Genomic DNA, 21,451 nt, shown 5'->3' with positions numbered 1-21,451 from the left:
CAATATTTATATTAAAGTAATGCCCGATAGCAAGAAACAAGTTGTCTTAGGAAAGAAATGAAGAAAGCAATTAATTATAAAACATCTGTGCAAATTTCTGCAGAAATTGAGGTAATATTTAAAATTTTTTCCTATGCATGATGCTAACTGATATTCGTATTTTACTTTATTAGGAATATTAAGTGTCTATCAGTTAGTTGAAAAATATTCCCGAGAACTTGAATAACATTTTCTAAACTTTAAAATGATTTCCAAACTTTAACTATTCTTGAAGTATAAACATATATTTATAGTTCACGAATAGTTGTCCTAAATTATTGAAATACTTGAATTCATGAAAGTTCTTATTTGCAAGAACATAAATAGCTATCAAGCCAATTTTCTATTATGATTATTGATTACAGTGCCACAGAACATGTTATGCCACTAAATGTTTATTAATTTGATCACGATATGTTGTAATAATTTAGTTGTTATAATCAAGTTTTTAATCAGTAAGTATAAACACTGGAAAATCTTCCATTTGTAAACGGCTGGTATGTGAAACATTCTTCTTCGAAATCTTGAGCAAATTCGAGTATTGGGGGTTGAATTAAAGTTTTCCCTTTTTATTCTTACAAACTACTCTTTACGCAAATTTTCATTCTTAGGAAACAGATCGAAGGCACTACGACTCATAGGTCCACGAACGTGGAGTCGGAAGACGCGAATTTTAACTACGGGGCTTCGGCTAAACGGAGCAGCTATTAAAAAAAAAGTACAAAAGGCAGCAGTATTTTTTTATGTCCCATTCAATAGCGCCCTATATTGCCTCGCCGCGCAGTTTGGGCATACACATTCCATTACAAAATTTGTTTATTTTAGTTCCCTCTACTTGCCTTTACATTTTTTTCCAGGTATTTTCTGAGGATCTTGCAATCTAGGGGTCTAGTCTGGACACCGGTCGAGATCGATATCGGAAAACCAGTCGGGATTCTCTTTCCACTCGACAGCAGAAGGGAGAGCGAGTCTGGCCCCTTCAAATTCCGTCGGCGGAAAGTGAAGTGGAAATTCCGTGCGGAAGTGACGTTTATTGCATAGCAACCAGTTTATCTCACCTCTACATTGCTCCAGGCTCAGGCTCAGGGGTTAGTTTGTTGTCAAAGGGACTGTTTCGCACGTGCTTATTACTGAGGATGGCGGTAGAAAAAAAATCGTGTTTGAGTAAATAGTGAAATTTTTTGAAAAAATATGCTGCTGGATTTAGTAAAGAGTATGGAAAAAAGAAATGGGGAACGTTAATGGATATTTTAAATGCAGAAAGAAATGGCCTTTTCAAAACTTCAGGTATGTGAAGAAACCTAAACATAATTTTACAATCTTTTACAAAATGATTTACTATGATCTTTTACAAAATGGAAATTTTCTAAAAGGTTACATGTTTGTAAACTATTTGTTAACAGGAATTTTATGATTAAAATACATTATTTTGTCTGAAAAGGTTAATGCAACAACGTCGTAAGTCAAATCATTGAAATATAGCACCGCGTACGCGTGTTTAATATTCCTAATGAATTTGAATCAAAAAAAATTTTAATTTTTTGCAACCCATGATTATATCAATAATTTTATTTACTCAGGAATTATACCTATCACGTAGGTACAAATATACTATGTATCGTAGTTACCAATAAGCAGTGAGTAAAAATATAACAAACATTTAACAAAAGTAATAGGAAGGAAAAAAAATTAAATAACTATAGGTTAAATCATAAAACATATTATCTTGCACACACACACACACACACACACACATATATATATATATATATAACATATGAAGTGAAAGGAAATTGCAATACATATTCCTATTAATACACTTTTTAAATCGATCCCACCAGTGACCCTGTGGTAAAATCGCTGAACACTGGTAGTAGTTCGGCCGAGGTCCGAATACAGCAAACGGGTTTGTTGCATTGCCAACATATCTCTGATAACCAATATATCTGTCATTACCAACATATTTCTCGTAATTTCCAAAAGCATAAAAAATTAAGGCATACAAAACCTGTTTTAAATAAATAACTATATGAATATATAAATGTATTAATAATATATGCAGTGAAAGGAAATTGCAGTACATATTCCTATTTATGCTCTTGTTAAGTCGATCCCACTAATGGCCGAGCGGTAAAATCTCCGAACACTGGTAATGCGGTCCGAGATTCGAATCCCGCGAACGGGCTGGACGCATGCGCGTAGACAGATATATCATTGATAACTTCCAGAAGCATAGAAGTTTAGGGCACAGAAAATCTGTTTTAAATATATATATATATAACTGTATAAATATATTAACAGATGCAGTGAAAGGAATTGCAGTACATATATATTTATACCCTTTTTTTTAAATCGATCTCACCAGCGGCCGGTAAAATCGCTGAACACTAGAAGTTCGGTCCAAAATTGGAATCCCGCGAACGGGCTGGTTGCATGAACGTTTTCGTGGTTTTCCCCATGTGTTACGTGTATATGAGCTAGTTTCCTTAGAATGTCCTCCACGAAGGCAACCCTCACTTTAGGCAGATAGCCCTCCAGGCTTTGCCGTAATTACATAAAACCAAAACTAAGCAGTTTTTAGATCTGAATAAATATACACAAAACTGATGTAATATCTAAAAGTAGACCACATTAAAAAATCTGATAACTAATTATAAATCTTGCATTATAATATTGACAAAAATTTAACCGAAAATTATACAGGAATTTAACTTGTTTTATACAGGAGATTCTAGAAACTATTGGAAATTGACGATATCGGTACAGTTAAAACTACTTAAATAAATTTTTGAACTCAAAGCAATTTAATGTAAATGTTGAATTTAGGATGTGCACAGTTTGAATTATATACTGAATATTATTTAATGCATGTCTAATGTATTACATTTTTATATACTACAAATTCAAATAAAAGTAGAAGGAAATACATTATAATTTAAAACATAAAATTTCAAAATTTATAAATTACTCATCAAAACATGAAATTAAGTACATTGATATATACATTAGTTTAAAAATTACAATTTTAAATTAAAAGTATACACCCCTTCTTTATATGTGAAATAGAAAAATACCAAATATATTATTTTCACTAAAATTTAATTAAGGCATTGGTAATGTAGAATAAATAAATAATGTAGAATCGTCAGCATCAAATGCGTTATTTCTATAGCGAAATATTCGAGTTTTTCACAAATCTTAAGAAATTAAAATATCTATTACGTACACTTTCAAAAACAATCCGTGACCTCCGCCGTCCTCAGTTTAGCTCTAAAACGACAGTTAGAAACTTAAACGGCAGCTGTCCAGCTGACGGAAAAATTTCCGACGCGTCGATCTCTGTAATGATTGAGACGATGACACCAGACTCGCTCTCTGTCGAGTAGATCGCAAAAAGCGACCCGTTCTTCTATCTCGACGGTGTCCAGACTAGGGCCCCTAGTTTTGAAACTCCAGTACTCGAAAGCAGAATAATGAAATTCGAACTCTCAAGGAAGTTTTAAAGGTGAAATTTATTGTGTTTAAGACGATATATTTTATAAATTTATAGATGTTAACTAACTATATTTGTTCCACAACCAACGCACACTGACATAAACTGATGTAATTATAAAAAGCCTAAATATTCAGGCGACTGTATGCTGAATATTTTCTGATGAAAGCGTGTGAAAAAAAACCAAAATCTATGAACATACACTGTGAAAGACGTTCAGTAGAAAGAAGTTTTATTAGGGAACTAATAAAAAAACGGACACTTGGAAATAAGCATTACTTACCTGGAGAATTAAAGCCGAGAGAATTTGGATTAATTATTTAGGCATAGAAATAAACAGAGTTGCAAACTGAATAGAAATAAAAACATGAAATAATAAAGAAAATTTCATAAACATTTAACATGCAGAACTGCAGGCCCTAAGCACGTACCTTTACCAAAAAAACAGGCATACTCCCATTTTTTCTCTCTCTTGCTTTAGCTGTACCATACATTCCATGCTAAAAACCCGTAATGCGAAATGTTTTTGGTGTCCCCTTTTTCTTTGATGCTCTAAGCACGTTCTTATTTTGCTTAGTGGTTAATCCAGCTCGGAGTTTAAAGTAAATTCAACTAATGAAATTGTTTATAATTGACCATATCATGAAAAGATCGGTAGTTTGATGCTTATTTCGCAAAGAAGTTCTCCTGATATTTCTTTTGCCGTATGTTATCTTAGTATTTACACAAACCAACAATGTTAATGTGGAAAGCAACGAAAAGTGTTTTCCAACATTAGGAAGAAAGAGTAAACTTTGCACTGATGTACAGAAAAAGAAAACAAGGGCTGAAAGCCTTTTCAGATTCAGACTGAATTGGAGTTAAGAGTACAAGAAAAGTATTTCAGGATGTGTAATATTCTAGAATAGGAGATAGAACTGTGCTGCTATACTATCTTATGAATGGAACATACACTGAATTGTTGAATAATTGTGAAAGTGTTGACGGTGCAGGATTTTGGGCACGAACTGACCTCTCGATGATGTTCCATAAATGTTCGATGGGATTCATGTCGGGCGATCTAGGTGACTAGATCATTCGCTGGAATTGTCCAGAATGTTCTTCTAACCAATCGCGAACAATTGTGGCCCGTTCACATGGCGCATTGTCATCCATAAAAATCCCATCGTTGTTTGAGTACGTGAAGTCCATGAATGGCTGTAAGTGATCTCCAAGTAGCTGAAGGTATCCATTTCCAGTCAATGATCGGTTCAGTTGCACCAGAGGACCGAGTCCATGCCATGTAAAAACAGCCCAGACCATTATGGAACCACCACCAGTTTGAACAGTGCCTTGTTGACAACTTGGATCCATGGCTTCGTGGGGTCTGCGCCACACTCGAACCCTACCATCAGCTCTTACCAACTGAAATTGTGACTCATCCGACCAAGCCACGGTTTTCCATTCGTTTAGAGACCAACCGATATGCTCACGAGCCCACGAGAGTCACTACAGGCGATGTCGTGCTGTCAGTAAAGGCACTCGAGTCGGTCTTCTACTAGCATAGCCCAAGGAAGACAAATTTCGCCGCACTGTCCTATCGACACGTCCCTCGTACGTCCCACATTGATTTCTGCGGTTATTTGACGCAGTGTTGCTTGTCTGTGAACACTGAAAACTCTACGCAGACGTCGCTGGTCTCGGTCGTTAAGTGCAGGTGGTCGGCCACTGCGCTGTCCATGGTGGGATGTTATGCCTGAAATTAGCAACGAGATAGTATACTGGTAGAGAGCGTATTGCAACCTTCAACCGGTTCCAACATTAGTATCACGTGACTGCTGCGCGAATTCCGAAAGTCCGGAAATACTTTACATTGCTTTCTATGGGACGAAAGACTGCTGCTCTGCTTGGTCACATAAAATTTAAGTAAAAATGGTTATTCGCAGCAGCGCCTACGGATGTAAAGAAAGTTTCGTGAAAGGAGGACTTGTAATCTTTCATAGGTAAGTTAAAGCTGCATGATTTATTATTTTATTTTCAGTATTTTTGTCATTTTACTATCTCTGTTGAATTGGTTGGAAAGTTTCAGCCATATTGTATAAGAAAATTGCCGCCGTATATGACATTTTCAGCATGTATTATTAGCATCAAAATGTATTAAATACTGTGACACTATTTACTGGAATCACCCTTTACAAATAATTGAATTTTATATGTTTTTTCCGTGTATTCCGTTGAAATAGAAAGCTGCGCCAATTGGCGTTAACTTTTTTTCGCCAAGTCGTACGCGTTTTGATTTCATAAACAATTACTGCCTGCAATAAAAAAAGGAAAATGCTATTATTAGCATTAAATTATTGAGAAAAGATTGTGCGATATGTTTACTTTGTTAAAAAAAAAAGCTGAAGATCTTGATTCATGCAACATTGAACATAAACAGTTAAACAGCATTATTTTAAAAATCAGATTACTTTTATAAAGCTCAATGCTTTATCATTATTTTCTATAAAATCAATTAAAATAATCTGGATTATAATTCTGTCTCATCTACGATGCTGTTAGAAATTTATTGTAATTGAGAAAATGTGATGTGAAAAACTTACGATATTTTAAATAGTATTTAAAAAAAAGGAGAGTGAGAGAATTTTTAACTGTAATATCGTTTTGATCCTAATAATAAATACTGAGTTGAAGTTTGTTACCGTTTGATATATATTCAATATAAAATATTTGTTATAGTTAATAAATTTAAACAAATTTAAATTTAATTTTTAACAAATACGTATAAAAGTAAAAAAGCAAATTTAAATCCTAAAAAAAGCCAAAATAGTTTTTAAAAAAAATGTGCAAACATATAAAAGATTTAATACTCGAACTAATCTACAATATCATTTAAATTCAGAAGCATAAGCAAATCAAGTGCAAAATCAATCCATTATTTGTTAAAAATTTATTAATTATTTGTTAAACTAATTAATTATTTGTTAAAATTAATTAATTATTTGTTAAAATCATAATATTTGTTAAAAATTAAATTTATATTTGTTTAAATTTAAATTTCATTCCTTGAAGCAATGGCGCAAAGAATATTTAATTAAATTTGTATTTAAATTTAATTTTTTAAATTAAATTCAATTTATTCTTATGAAACAATATTATAGTTAAAAGATGTATTGATCCCCGCCATGACATACACATGAGTGTGGAAATCAGTAATTAAGATTGCATTATTTTGTCCCAGTAATATAATCTCAAGAAAAGAGAGTGCATTATTTTGTTCCAGTAATATAATCTCAAGAAAAGAGAGGCAATTAATGGCATAAATACATATAATACAATGTGATTTTCTTTTTCTCTTTAGGATGCAATGCATTAAAATTAAACGAGATTTTTTTACCTTCTCAAATATTATAACAGTAGTGCAATTAATTTTTTAACGTTATTCAAAATTAAAGTTTCCATCTCAATTTTTTATTATTTATTTTATATTTTCTTCCTAAAATTATTTAACCTAAACATCTTAAACAATGGTGCAAATAATTTAAAGCGATTATTAAAAATATAGATAAAATATTCAGGAAAAAAGGGGTTAAGTTATATCTAAAAATAATTGTAAAAAATCGAACAACCTAATTCGAGGCCGTTGTCTGCTGACTGCTAGCAGACGGAAATAAAAAGCACTACCTGCCATATCAAAAGCGGGCCAAACTGGCGATGAACAGCCTAAGCTATCACTCCCCAAGAGCGCCAAGAGCATTAGTCACGTGGTATATGTTGGAGACACCCTAGCAGACGAATTCTCTGTGGGTGAGCCGTCTACCTGTTATATGAAGTCGTTGGAAATTAGATACTCTCGGCACACTCTTGACACTGTGGATCTCGGAATGTTGAATTCCCTAACGATATCCGAAATGGAATGACCCATGCGTCTAGCTCCAACTACCATTCCGCGTTCAAAGTCTGTTAATTCTCGTCGTGCGGCCATAATCACGTCAAAGCCTCTTCACATGAATAACTTGAACACAAATGAAAGCCCTGCCAAAGCACTTCGCATTTATACATTTTCTACGCGATACTACTGCCATCTGTATATTTGCATATTGCTTTCCCATGACTTTTGTCACTTCAGTGTATTGTTGCACCTGTGGCTTCAACTAAAATAGTTTACTTAGTGAGAATTGCAGTTGATATGGAACATAATAAACCTTTTAAGTTCTAATTTAAATTTACATAATCAGGTTGCAATCCATTTAACAAAAAGTTACGAAAATACTAAGAGATCAAAGCATACTAATATCAGATATCATTTTTATTAAAAATTTGGTAGGCATGTAGAGTCATTAGGATTGTTGGCGTAGGAAACACGAAAAATGAGCAAAGTTCTAGCCGGGACTCTCACCTGGACCTCTCGAATACGCGCCAAGAATGCTACTGTTACACCATGAAGATATGCAGAAAGGAAGAAGAAAATACCTTATATATTCCACCCACCCCCCTTTAAAGGGCGACTGGGGATTAAGGTTATACAAGCGAACGGACAATATAGTACCTCTGCTTGCTATCTCTACTGTCTTCAATATTTAATTTAGGACTTTCACGATTAAGTTATGCTACGTAAACGTAAAAGATATGCACACCACTTTACGTTGCTAAATACAGGGTAGGGAAGTGTCTCAGGAACCTGACTACGTGACATCGTCACTTAAGCTACACGCACAATATCTCTCTCTCTGTAGAATGGTGTTTGAGACACCAGGGTGCTCAGCCAAGGCTTTACCCCTTGTAGAACAGTTTGATCATTTCGAAAGGTAGTATACAATAACCAAAAGATAAATCGAATAGGTGGTTTTTTTTTTTTGTTACAATTTTGTTAAGGTCAGATAAGAATATTATTAACGTATTAATATCAATGGAGTTGTTGTCTAAATTAGTGACAACAGATAAGTCGAGAAACTGGTGACTGTGACAAGAATGAGGTAGTGCAAACATAGGCAAATTGAATCCATTAAGAATTATCAAGTACACAACATCAAGTATTAAGACATGAACTTGAAATAATTATATTCATATATCTATAACATACACAAAAGTGAGAATGCAGACAGAAAATCTGAAGTGTAGCAGATAAGAGGAATGAAAATAAATACATAAATAAACACATATATCAAATTATTAGAGTTGCATATTACATGATCCATACATTTAGTTGGACCATAGGCCTATTCATATTTTCCAAACTGTTATAGTCGTAATCACAGATTTTAATACTGGGATTATCAACATTTTGCTGCCTTTCGTGAAATTTGTTGGCTAAGTCATAATAATGAGTGCGCAGTAATTCAATGCCTTACTCTTCATATATTCTGTTATTCCTTACATACCATTCAGCATTTACAATTTGTCGTAGAACAGTATTCTGGCAGACTTGCAATCTTTTCCTATGAGTTTTCTTGGTATATGCCCAAACCGGACTTGCATAACACAAAAGTGGACGTAGAATGGACTTGTAAATGAGTAACTTGTTGTCAATAGATAATATACTGTTTCCAGAAATTAAGGAGTATAGTTTGGTTTTACGAACTCGACACTTCTGGATAATAGATGTAATGTGCGGGGACCATGTAAGTGACTTATTGACGATCACCCAAAGAGAAAGGACTTGCTTGGCCCAGGGGATATCAGTGCCATAGAACTTCAGGTTTTTCTTGAAGTTAGTCTTCTTCGCAAACATAATAGCTGTTGTTTTTTCCACGTTCACGAGGATCTTCCACCTGGAGAGCCAAGTCTCTAGCGTGTGTAACTTTATAGTCGTTGTATAACTGGACCTGGAAATGCACTTTGTGCGAGGATCACTGTATCGTCTGCATACATAGCTAATGCTGTGTCGTGTGTGGAAGGTATGTCGTTCACGTAAATAAAGTGTAGGTCCGAGCAAAGATCCTTGCGGGACGATAGCCATAATGACATGGCTTGTGGAATTTGTGCTAGAGACGTGAACAACAAAGTGTCTATCTGTTAGGTAGGAATTAATAATGTTTATGATGTAGCCCGGGAAGCCCAGGATGTGTAATTTGCAAGGGAGGCCATCCAGCCAAACTCGATCAAAAGCCTTGGCAATGTCGAGGAATAAACCACCAGTCACTTTCCGGTTAGCCATTCCCTCTGCAATAGTTTCTACCGCTCGGCAGAGTTGGTTGGTCGTGGAGAGATGTCATCTGAACCCGAATTGATGCGGAATAATAACATTTTTGGAGTACAGAAATTCGTTGATTCTTTTGAGTATGATAGTTTCACATATTTTGTTTACTGAAGATAATAGGCTTATTGGTCTATAAGATACAGGTTCCGACTCTGGTTTACCAGACTTGAAAATAGGTATAATCTTAGTTATTTTCCACTGCCGAGGAAAGTATTGCCAGGTGAGGATAATATTGCAGATTTTAGTTAGCATGAAGATGGTCTTGACAGGGAATTTCTTGATCATGCTATTTGGCATCAATACCGGGGCTTTTCCTTTTCTTGAGTCTTTTGACGGTGCACAATATCTCCCCATCCCACTGCCTAAAATATTTCCAAGCCGACTCGACTACTATGACGCACAGCTTAAAAATATCATCTTATTGTAAAGAACGACTTAAGTGAATGATATTTGTGGTAGGGATGAAATGATGAATCACCAGGGCCTGTTGTTTGTTTACTCGAACACCAGCACAGTTCAAAAGAAACGAGAGAACACCCCCCTACCATGGGCATAGCCAGGGGATGCAGGCAGATGAATTTGCAGCCCCCTGAACGTATGCATTTTTTTATCCTGCTCAGATTTTAATAAGCTTCCGAAATATTTATTCTCTTTCTTATTATTCTGTTAAATATTTCAAAAACCGCTAATCTTTTTCTAAACTTACAGTTTGTCAACTGGCATTCGGTCTGTCCTTTGATGTAGGGACAGCTTTTTATCTACGCTCATCTTAAAGATTGTATTTAAAGATTGAAATGAGCAGCGGTAAGTGATTGGTTTTTCAGGAGTTTTCCGTAGACAGCACTAGCCTTTTTGTCCTATTGGTTACTAAATGAGTATATCGTTTCCTCAATAACCTTGGGGAAGGTGCCGAGGGAAGATTTCTTTGGGAAAAATTAGGGACTATGCCATTTGAGAGTTTCAGATCTCTTTAGTGGGTTAGTGAGAAGGGGAGAGGAAATTGTTACAATTTCACCCTTAATTTCCTTCATTATGATAATCTGACTATACAGTCTGGCAAGGTACTTAGCATTAAACAATTATAAAAAACATATGTTTTAGAATATAATAACTCGTTGAATCTATCGAAAATCATTTGCACGTTAATTACTATCCGCAACTAGTGCAAGTGTAACGCAAATTATTACTTCGGCTTTTCCTAGGACCGGTAAGAATGAATGTCAGTTATTGTTCAAGAAGCCCAATTAAAGATAACGTGCTTTCAAGATCACTTTTTTATGTGAGAGAAAGGCACTGTCACGGGGAATTTGGGACCCCCTAAAACATAGGACCTGGTGTAACCAGAACCTGATTTTCGGATTTTATTATCAAACAACCTAAAAATAATTGCACACTTGTGATTAATAATCCAAAACTCAACACAAATCGAGAAACAGTTGTAGAACTCGGTAATTTTTGAATAAATTTAAAGGATTTACATGGTCGAAACTACTATAATGAGGCTAACTTATATGGGGGAAAATAATGGAGCGTACATGCGTTTAATGGATATAACCAGGTCGGGCGACAGAATTTATGAGCAAAATAAAACTTAGAATAAAGTGAAGCAATGAGCAACAAAAGTCTTAGAATTTAGGGTATGCGCTAGCCAGCAGAATTTAGAAGTGGCAAAATTTTTAGAATTTATGGAAGCACTGGAAGTATAATTTAGGACCTGCACCAGGCAATTGCAAAATGCCAAAATGTCTTGGATTTAACCCACGCTCATACCACTTTCTGAAGTTAACAGTACAAAAGAAATGAAACTTAATGTAACAAGATAATTCTCCTCCCCTCCCTTTTTTTGTGTATTACACCAGCTATATAATTTTTTTTAATGTGCATAATGTTTTGCAGAACTTTTCTTCCACGTTTCCATCAAAGAAAATTTTAGAAGCGAACTAGAAAACGTCTTTTGAAGCAATGGGACTGATTAAGTATCGACTTAAAGTATTTTATGTGTTTTAATTTCCATTATAAAAAATGTGAAAGGAACACAGTGCTGTCACACAAAGGTTATTGTTTATTAATTAAGGCCATACATATAATACATACAGGGTGATTAAAAATATATGCCAAAAATGTAAAGGCAAGTAGACGGACTGAAATCAGCAGATTTTGTAATGGACTACGTGACCGAAATGGCTACCGTATAGGGTACTGTTGAGCCCAAGGTTCTTTAATATACCAGGTTAGGCCAGGAACGGAAAAAGCATGCCATTGGTTGCTGGTAGTGACGTCACCCGAGTGACAAGATACATCGGTCGACGCGTCTCCTGCATGATTTCAGTAGTGGAAAATGTAAACTAAAGCAAAACGATCATTTTATATGTAGTATGTATAATAACATATTGGAAATACCGGGTATATACATTCCTATTAAGTATTTTGTCAAAGTAAATGTTTATTTTACGTTCAGAATGCGCACGAATGCTAAAATAATTGTAAATATCCTTTTCTTAAAGGAAAGCATTAGAATATGAAAAATGATATTTCAGTTAATGAAACTAAATATTGTAAAACGCGGTATTTTTAAATATTTTTTCGTTGTACTGCCTGCACTTAATAAATCTTGTTGAATAGAACACATGAAAGCATAACTGCCAAAACCATGGTAATAACATAATCAAAAAGTATTTTCCCATGTTTTCTTCCACATGCATTTTTTTAATACAAATGAATTTTGATACTCTGTGAGTAATATATGATCGTGATTTTAAGTTTAAATTACATATCTCAAGTAAAAAATATATAAAACGATTTGAATCACCAAATTCATACTTAATATAGAATTCTACAAATTTCTTTTATCACATTCTAAGCAAATTGATCATTGATGTGAAAAGAGATAGAGCAAGCAGTCACTTATATTGATTTACTTCAGATGTCAGCAGAAGTACATATACAGTCAAAAGTCGTTAATCCGGACTCGTCGGGACTTCGGCGATTCCGGATTATAGATCATCAGTTTAAATCTGGTACGATGGCATGCAGAAATTACAAAATTAAAAATATGAAACCGTAATTTATGAAATAAAGAACAATTATGATCTAAAGGGTATCAAAATTTACAAAAAAAAAAAAAAAAAGCTTAATATTTATTTGTTTACTTTATTAAACATTTCCTTCAATGTAAGTTGCTTCGTTTCATGTGATAATACTTTCTCTTTAATTCTATTAAACAGACATAATTTCTTGTTTAGTTACAAAGTTCCGCTGTTCAAGTCCTATAATTGCTGTGTTGAGAATACCGACTAATTTGTCAATCGAAATGTTTTCGTTTTCAATAACCTCTGGGTCACTTTCTTCACTATCGGAAGCGAATTATAATGACGAGGAACTTGATTTAAATCATATCAAAGACAGAATGAAATACTACACTTAGTATGGAATTATAAACCAAATAAAATAAAAACATCTGCCCTGAAGATAAGGATAGTGTTGACAGATCAACTCCCAATCCGCCGCGTGAAATTGATAAACAGATTTCGGATGTCAAAATATACTTTCGCTTTGTAGATACAAATTACATATTAGTAAATATATATCGGAAATTCTACACTCACGTTTGTGAAAATTGCAACACCAAGAAGGAATCGTCATAATTGAATGCAATTTAATACACAGTTGAGTGGTAGTGGTACAAATAAATGATTAAATGTTCAAAGCAAACAAACAAGAACAAGAGATCAGAATCAGTATTTTGTGTGGCCACCACGCGTCGCAATAAGTGCTGCTACACGACGTGGCATGGAGTCAAACAAAGTTTGAATGTCTGACTGAGGAAGAGCATTCCATATCGTTTGTACGCGTACCCAAAGTTCGTCTGCAGACGCAACAGGACGAGGATCACGAGCAAGACGCCGACCAATGACATCCCACACATGTTCAATTGGCGACATATCCGGGGAACACGCAGGCCAAGGAAGAAGCTGTACCTGCTGCGCTGCAAAGAAGGATTTAACAATTCGAGCAGTATGAGGGCGGGCATTGTCCTGTTGAAATACAGCGCCTGGCAAGCTTTGAAGGAAGGGAACAGCTTCGGGCTGTAGAACTTCACGGATATACCGGTTGCTGTTCAGATTGCCCACAATTCGTAGCAATTGAGATCGTCTATGATATGCTATGGCGCCCCAGACCATAACTCCGAGTGTTCGTCCACTGTGGCGTTCGATAATGCACTCCGGAAGGTGGCGTTCACCGGCATAGCGTCTGACACGAATGCGGCCATCATGGTACCACAAATTAAAGCGGGATTCGTCAGAAAACACGACATGCTGCCAATCAGCACGCCAGTCTCTATGCTGATTGGCCCATTGTAGCCGCAGGCGGCGATGGTCGTGCGTTAGGGGGGATCCTGTATAAAGGAGTCCGTGCGCGCAGTCCACACTGCAGCAGACGTCTACGAATTGATGAAACACCTGTAGCTATTGACCACAGTGCTGCCAATTGTCTAGAGGGAGCTGTACAGTCCGTCCGCGCCATGAGGACCAGGTGTCTATCATCGCGAGCTGACGTCACATTTCGGGGTCCACTCCCGGATTTCCGAGTTGTCCGACACTCGTCCGTCCACTGCTTCCAAACGCGCATCACTGTGCTGCTGTTACGCTGCACACGAGAGGCTACTGCACGATACGACAATCCAGCTTCACGAAGGCCGATGATTCTCCCTCGTTCAAACTCGGTAAGTTGTTCAAATCTCGCTCTCTTTCGTCGACGAGGCATAAGTACAGATTGAGTTAACGTTTACCACTAGCAGATAACCACCGATAACCATACACGCCTCGCTACAGCCGTCTATTTATTCGGATCCATCAGCTGTTCAGAGGGCGCTGCTCAGCATACGCATGCGCTACGGATTTGCAATTCTAATCATTTGCATATCATGCGCTACTTTGCATTTCCTGAAAATTTCAGCTCACTCGCGTAAGTCCTTCATGGTGTTGCAGTTTTCACAAACGTGAGTGTATTTGACATAATCTTTCTAATCTATCATAATCTGATAATGACGTTTCTGCCCCCCCCCTCTGCCGCAGAGCAGCGTGAAATTGATAAACAGATTTCGGATTTCAAAACATACTTTCGCTTTGTAGTAAATATATATCGGAAATTCTATTTGACATAATCGAACGTTCAAGCTTACTTTTATAAAATTGCTCTGACAGTCTGCAAAAAATAATAAGCCGGATCCAATTCGAAGATTAAGGAACAACGCAATCGGCAACATTAACTGAATTAGATAACTTTAGCTTAGCGTATAACTCCGTTACAATTTAAACGCGCATGCGCACAAACATATTCGCAGCCGTAAGGGTCTTACGCGCTCTCGTAAACGCCTGTGCGCATGCGTGAACGCGACGCATGCGCAGAAAGTTTGTAGCTTTGAGGTCCGGATTATAGATCATTCCGGATTATGGGTGTCCGAATTAACGACTTTTGACTGTATTTTCAATATTATCTAAAAGTACTCTTTCCCTAATTCTTAATTTCAATTAAGCCTGCATAGAAATTAAATATTTTTAATAACTACTGTATTTACATCACCTTGTTTCTTAAAATACTTTTGTTATACTCGAAATAGTGTTCAGTATTTAAATATTTTTCTTCCTGTTATAATTAAAAACAAATTATATGGAATCAAAATTAAAAACATATGCAGCAGTTAAATAACACTGAAGAGAATATCTTATTTACTCTTTCACTATTTGTATTCCAACACAATACACATATTTGTTTTCCTTCAAGGTCAAGCATGGGGAAATGCACCTAGTTATGTTAATTAAATTACATCAGACATATGATTCAGTTAAATAACAGTGATGGGAATATGTCACTCATTTGATATTTGCATGGTAGTGTGATCGAGAAACTATTCTTTCCTCAGAATGAAGCATATATCAGTTTATGTTGGTAGCAATGCTTAACCCAAACTTTGCTTCAATGTATAGAATTACTTTTGGGATGTAAAGAAAGTAACAAAAACACATAAGCATGTGATTGAAGTTGTATAAACAAATTTAATAATTAGCTAATCATTTAGGTACTCAATATTGGTAAACATGACACTGAGTTTAAATATCTCATTGTGATACAAGTCTCATTCATAAAATGAAGATTATGATAAAAAGTGATTTAAGATGAGGGAAAAAAAATAATTTAAATGTAAAATATTAGTAATATAACCTATAAATGTACAATTACATATACTAATGTATCCATTCGATCACAGTTATGTATGAAAACTACATAAATTCCTTAAAAAAAATAAGCAGATATTTTATCTGGTTGTAAAGACTAACTCAAATGTGTCACCAACTAAATCAGATGTGTCACTGGGTGTAAACTGAATTGCACAGTCTATCTTATCAGCTTATAGCCTTTTCTTTTTTGGGGGAAAAGGAAGCTAAATTTTTCAATGCTCGTTTCCTTGTTTTGCAAGCCTGACACCTGCTTGCTCTATCTCGTTTTAGCATAAATTTGGATGAATCATTCGTGTCAGAAATATTTCTCTTCACATTTACTTTAGTTTTCTGAAGTACAACATATATAATGTATTGGTGAGTTATTTTCACACGATGATGATTTAAGATGTAAAGTGGGAACAGCATTGGCTTTCGGCACCCTTTTAGAAGTTGAACTAAGCAATCCTGCATTTAGATCCCATACGTAGTTATCAGGTGTAAAAGGAAAAGCACATATTCTTGCATTTTCGATGTTGGAATTATCTGCTTTTTTGTAGCGAACAATCCATAACTTACGAAGTTCTGGATCACTTGGAAAACGATAGTATATGATACCCTGACTTCTAGTTTTCCTTCTAAATTCTGACATAAAGTTACAGCACAATTTGCAATTTCTGACCAGGTACAATAGCAAATCAACAACACAAATCAAATGAAACTGTTGATACAACGAATGTAAACAAATGCCAAGAACTAAGGACTGTCACTCACATGACGTCATGCGCACGAGGCATAATTTTTTCCCGGCTCCACGAATCACTCTTGGGCCACCCCTGTGTTAAGCCAGGGCTGTTCCTAGCGGGGGTGCAATGCATAAAAGTAAGCGGGTGGACGGACTAAATATTTACACCTAAATATTTTTAATTCATTAAATTAGTACTTGTCACATGTAAGCACTTTTTAAACAATTTGCCATATGTAAATACTCAGTGAGAATGAAATAAAAATTTTGTTCATCATTGAGTACTTTAAAAAAAAAAAAATTGGAGGGCGGCAATTTTAGGAAAATACGCGGGCAGCCAATGGCCTAGGAACGGTTCTGTGTTGAGCGATAGATATAAGCTCTATTGACGTAAATTGTTACTCCCCGTGTGGATTTCAAGTGGTCTGCATCGCTTGTGCGAACGTACAGCTTGCCAATATACATCTATGGAGCTGCGGACGGAACGGAGGTACTCAGGAATCTTCCTCTGTACCTTCTTTTAAGTAGCTGCTCTGTTTTAGCTACAGTTCCATATATTTGCCGAATTTTGTGTTCGTGCAGGGATCTATACCACTCAAAATCTGCACAAGGAATGATGATTTTTGTCATTTTGACTCTTTTATCTACCACTCTACAATGGCCTGTATCCCCGCAAAACGCTGTTTTAGTGAACACATTGCAGGGTTTCCCTTAGACTGCATAACAATTTATGTTTAGTATCTTTCCTGAACCTCTCATTTTTCCTCGCCAGAATGCAAATTTAAAGTTATGTGAAGAAAGTTTAAAAACAGATGAAACTAGAAGTTTATTTAGAACGTGATTTCACTGGCCAGCACATGTCACTATCTTGTCCTTGCTGCTGTTACGCTGAATTTCTTTGGCCATTTCATAAGCCTGTGGGCGGGTAGGTTGTTGAGTCAGTCTAGGGTTAGCCCTAAACTAAATTGTTAGACTAGCTCTACTACTTATCTTTTAATTTATTGTTAAATTAATCTTAAGTTCCACCCCAAGCTGTCGATGTGACTGTGAGCATAAAGTATATGCATTTGTGTTAAGAGTTAAAGAATAATAAAAGGTTTGTTTTACACTTGTTCTGATATTACTCATGCCTGGGCAACAAGTTGCCAGGTTTCCTAGTAAGATCTACACATATACAAAATGATGGGAAAATATCCTAGTAAGATATTTTCTCATCATTTTGTATATGTGCATGCCTAAGATAAAATTTTAATTACAGACCACATAGTTTTAGTTTGGAAACTCTTCCTTTTCAGATTACATTACATACCAACTTCAATTTTTTCCAACTAAAATTTACTGCATAAAACTTAATTGCTGACCTCTTTGAGAAAACACTTTGTTAATTGAAAATGTCTAATTGAAACACATATATATCTATTGAAAGTAAAATTTTTGTGTGATTTAGGTATTTAATCGCTTAAAATTATACGCTGATGAAAATAAAGACTCAGATCTTTCGATTTGGAAATCCATCATTATTACAAACAATGCGATAATTTTAACCCGCGGGAAAGCGCGTGGGGTGTATCATATCCCACCCCTACATAAAAGTGGAATATTCCTAACTTGTGAAACTAAAATTCTGTGCTGCATTCAGTAGCTAAGTTTCTAGTTAGGCTGACTTTCAGAACTGCTTTTTCTTTGCCTGTGTGTTTCAGAGAAAGATTTATCGGTATTTTGTTGGAACTGGGGTATGACACACCCCACGCGCCTGTCCGCGGAAGTGTTTTTCTAACTGAATATTTAGTTCAGAAATTTACTTCTAGAGTGTAACAGTAAATATTTCTATTCGCAAGTGAGTTTAAAGTACTTGACATTAAATTCTTAAAAATTTCTAACCGCATTATGGTAAAAAGAATGACTCCCTACGAGTTAAAGATGCAATGCCTGTGAGATTTATTAGAAATATTTGAAAGCGATGAAGATTGCATTTCGGAAAATGAAGATGAAACTAGGAATATTTTCTACACTGTTTTTGGTTTCACAAAAGATAAAACATTAATTCCCAATGTTCCTAAAAAAAGGAAAAACTGTTCTTGTGCTTTCAATATTATATAACTATCATACTATATATGGTACTATTGGGGAAAATAAAACATCAGGAATTATACGTTTTTATAATATGACTAAAGGAGCAGTGGATATGGAGAATGAAATGTCAGCCAATTATTCAATTGCCAGTATAACAAGGAGGTGGCCAATGGTAATTTTCTTTCCTGCACTGAATACTGCTGCAATAAATGCTTGAATTATATTACATTCAATTGCTAATCCACCAACCAGAAACAGAAGTCTGTTTTTGAAGGACTTAGCATTACAATTAATGAAAAAAGTATTGAACAAGGATCAGAGATTAACACTTTACCAAGAAACTGACGTACTGCATGCAAAAAAAAAAAAAAAGCAAAAGTTTCGACGAAGAATTAAAACGAATACATGAAATTTGAAACAACTAAGTATGAAAGATGTGATAAATTGCCCTCGTGCCAAGGACAGAAGAACGTGAATGCAATGTTTAAAATGTGAAAACATTCTGTACCAAGAACACATGAAAGTATTTTGTTCAAAGTGTAAAGAAATAAAATAAGCATTGTGTATTAGAGATGCAATGAAACTTAGAGGCATGATGTTTATTTTTTTATTATTTTCATTTATCTTAATTTTAACTCTAAGATTATTTTGGAGATTAATTTTTTGAAATCCAATTATTATTCACGTATTTATAATACACGAGAACAAGAAAAACAGCTTTAAAACAAAATAAGACTATTTTTATCATATTTTAAATACTGGGGTATGTGATACCCCATGCGTCCACTCTACTAACTTTTCATGGTGCGACTTCCACCGGGTTAAAAAATGAATAACATTTTAAAAATCACGAAAATTTGATAAATTATTTTAGAAGTTCTGAAATCTCTTTATATGAAATAAAAAGATTACCTAATTATCTGATTTATCTAATGGTACAAAGACCGAAATTCTGCGACAGTAAAAAAAGAAAAAACACGAGAGAAAATAACAATACTAAATAATAAAAAAACCGGCTTCGAATTTTGAAGCATTTCTGTGGAATAGCGTTACAATCATAGCAGGCGCGTGAAAATTTTCAATAAAGTCTGGTAGAAGAATCAAAAACTGGTTTCAAGATCTGAAGTAAACAAACAGAAAAACGAAGTAAAATATAACTTTATATATAAAAAAATAATAATAGGTAATGTTCTGTTACTAGGGGCCGGATCCAAAAAATGTATATATGTATGTGTTCATGCATGCATGTATATATGTGTATATTATCAAATTTTTAAAAAGTAAATTTAGAATTTTTATTCGAAAAATAAATTTAATAAATATTTTTTAACACAACATATTTTTATATAAAAAACATTTACACTTTTTTAAACTTTCACATTTTTTTATTTACACTATATTTTTATGAATTGTTAAAACATTCAATATCCATAAAGATTCAGCATTCATATCATCAAGTTTATCTGCACAGAGTCAAGATTATTTTCAAGAATAAAAATATTAATTTCAAAAGTAATACAAAGAAAATATTTGTTTTTAAAAGAGCCTACACTAAGCAAAATTTCTTCCAAAATATATGAAATAAATTGCTACATATAAATTAAAGGACCTAAAATTTCATGAATGTTCAGTTTCTAGGATAAATATAGTATGTATTTACATATTTTATGATGATATTTATAATTTAGCTGCAAAGAAAATTTAAATCCTAATTATGATATATTTACTTATACAGTTACGGCAGATTTATTGCAATTCACTTTTATTCATATTTCTCACTACATCTATTGAATAACATTATAGAAAATTAAGATGCAATATTAAAAAATGTAATCAAATAAATAATGAATGATTAAAGCTTAAAATCCTAAGAATACTGGTATGTTCATTATACAAATAGAAGAACTTTGCTTGAAGCTTACTAGCGAAATGACAAGAAAAATAAAACACAGAATTCTTTTTTTAATAACCAAATAACAAAAATTAATGAATAAAACAAGAAATTAAACACAGAACTCCTAAATATTCAACTTTTTTTTTTTTTTTATGTAGAAAGGTGAAAACTAATCGGAAAACTATATATAAAATAGTCACATGCTGAAGAATGAGCAAATGCTTCTTAAACTACAGCTATGTCTAAAAACTGAAGTCCATATGCTTCACAGAATTCCATTTAATTTTATAATATTTACAATGATTATTGATCATAAAAGTTAGGTTATTTGAACATGGGAAAATACATGGGTTAGGTTATTTGAATATGCCAAAATACATAAAGTTAGGTTATTTGAATGTGGCAAATATATGAGGACTATTTGCTTAAAGCAAAAAGATGATTTTGTGTCAGACTTTGTAAGGGAAACTGGATCACATTCATGCTACACATGGGGAAATAACAAAAATCAACCAGGCAGCCAACTTGTTCACCTGGGTTCAAACCCGGCTCGACCATTATTCAGTGGTTTTAACTACTCTATCGCTGACCATAAAGATTTCTGTTTCGAGAAAAGGAGGATATGGATATAAATTTGTACTTTCTATGAGAATTTTAAGATAAGGCATAAAAGCAATGATTAAATAAAGCATTATTTGACATGATATTTATTGCTTTCCTATTAAAGTATTTATTTTTACTACTCTTAATACTCATCCCATCAAGTTCAATCACTTTTCACATGCAACTGCCCGACTAAACAATAGATTAA

The 21,451-nt window shown here is 34.4% G+C and overlaps 1 protein-coding gene across 2 annotated transcripts in view; it reads right to left on the bottom strand.

Moving 5' to 3' along the window:
* LOC118203119 (CST complex subunit STN1-like) overlaps window positions 1-21,451 on the bottom strand; it is a 61,624-nt gene that overhangs the window by 14,013 nt on the left and 26,160 nt on the right. Inside the window, exon 5 of one of the 2 annotated variants that reach the window (XM_035375369.2) lies at window positions 20,110-20,209. The exons of the other annotated variant lie outside the window; for it this stretch is intronic. Coding sequence (XP_035231260.2) covers window positions 20,136-20,209 — 74 coding nt within the window. The 3' untranslated portion in view covers window positions 20,110-20,135. Of the gene's footprint in view, window positions 1-20,109; window positions 20,210-21,451 lie in introns of those variants that run through there. 2 annotated transcript variants of the gene reach the window in all.

The sequence above is a fragment of the Stegodyphus dumicola genome, chromosome 3, assembly GCF_044657685.1.
Source record: "Stegodyphus dumicola isolate Sdum_Otavi_A_Nest chromosome 3, ASM4465768v1".
Classification (NCBI taxonomy): Eukaryota; Metazoa; Arthropoda; class Arachnida; order Araneae; family Eresidae; genus Stegodyphus; species Stegodyphus dumicola.
This window is presented reverse-complemented; position numbering and strand designations above follow the sequence as displayed.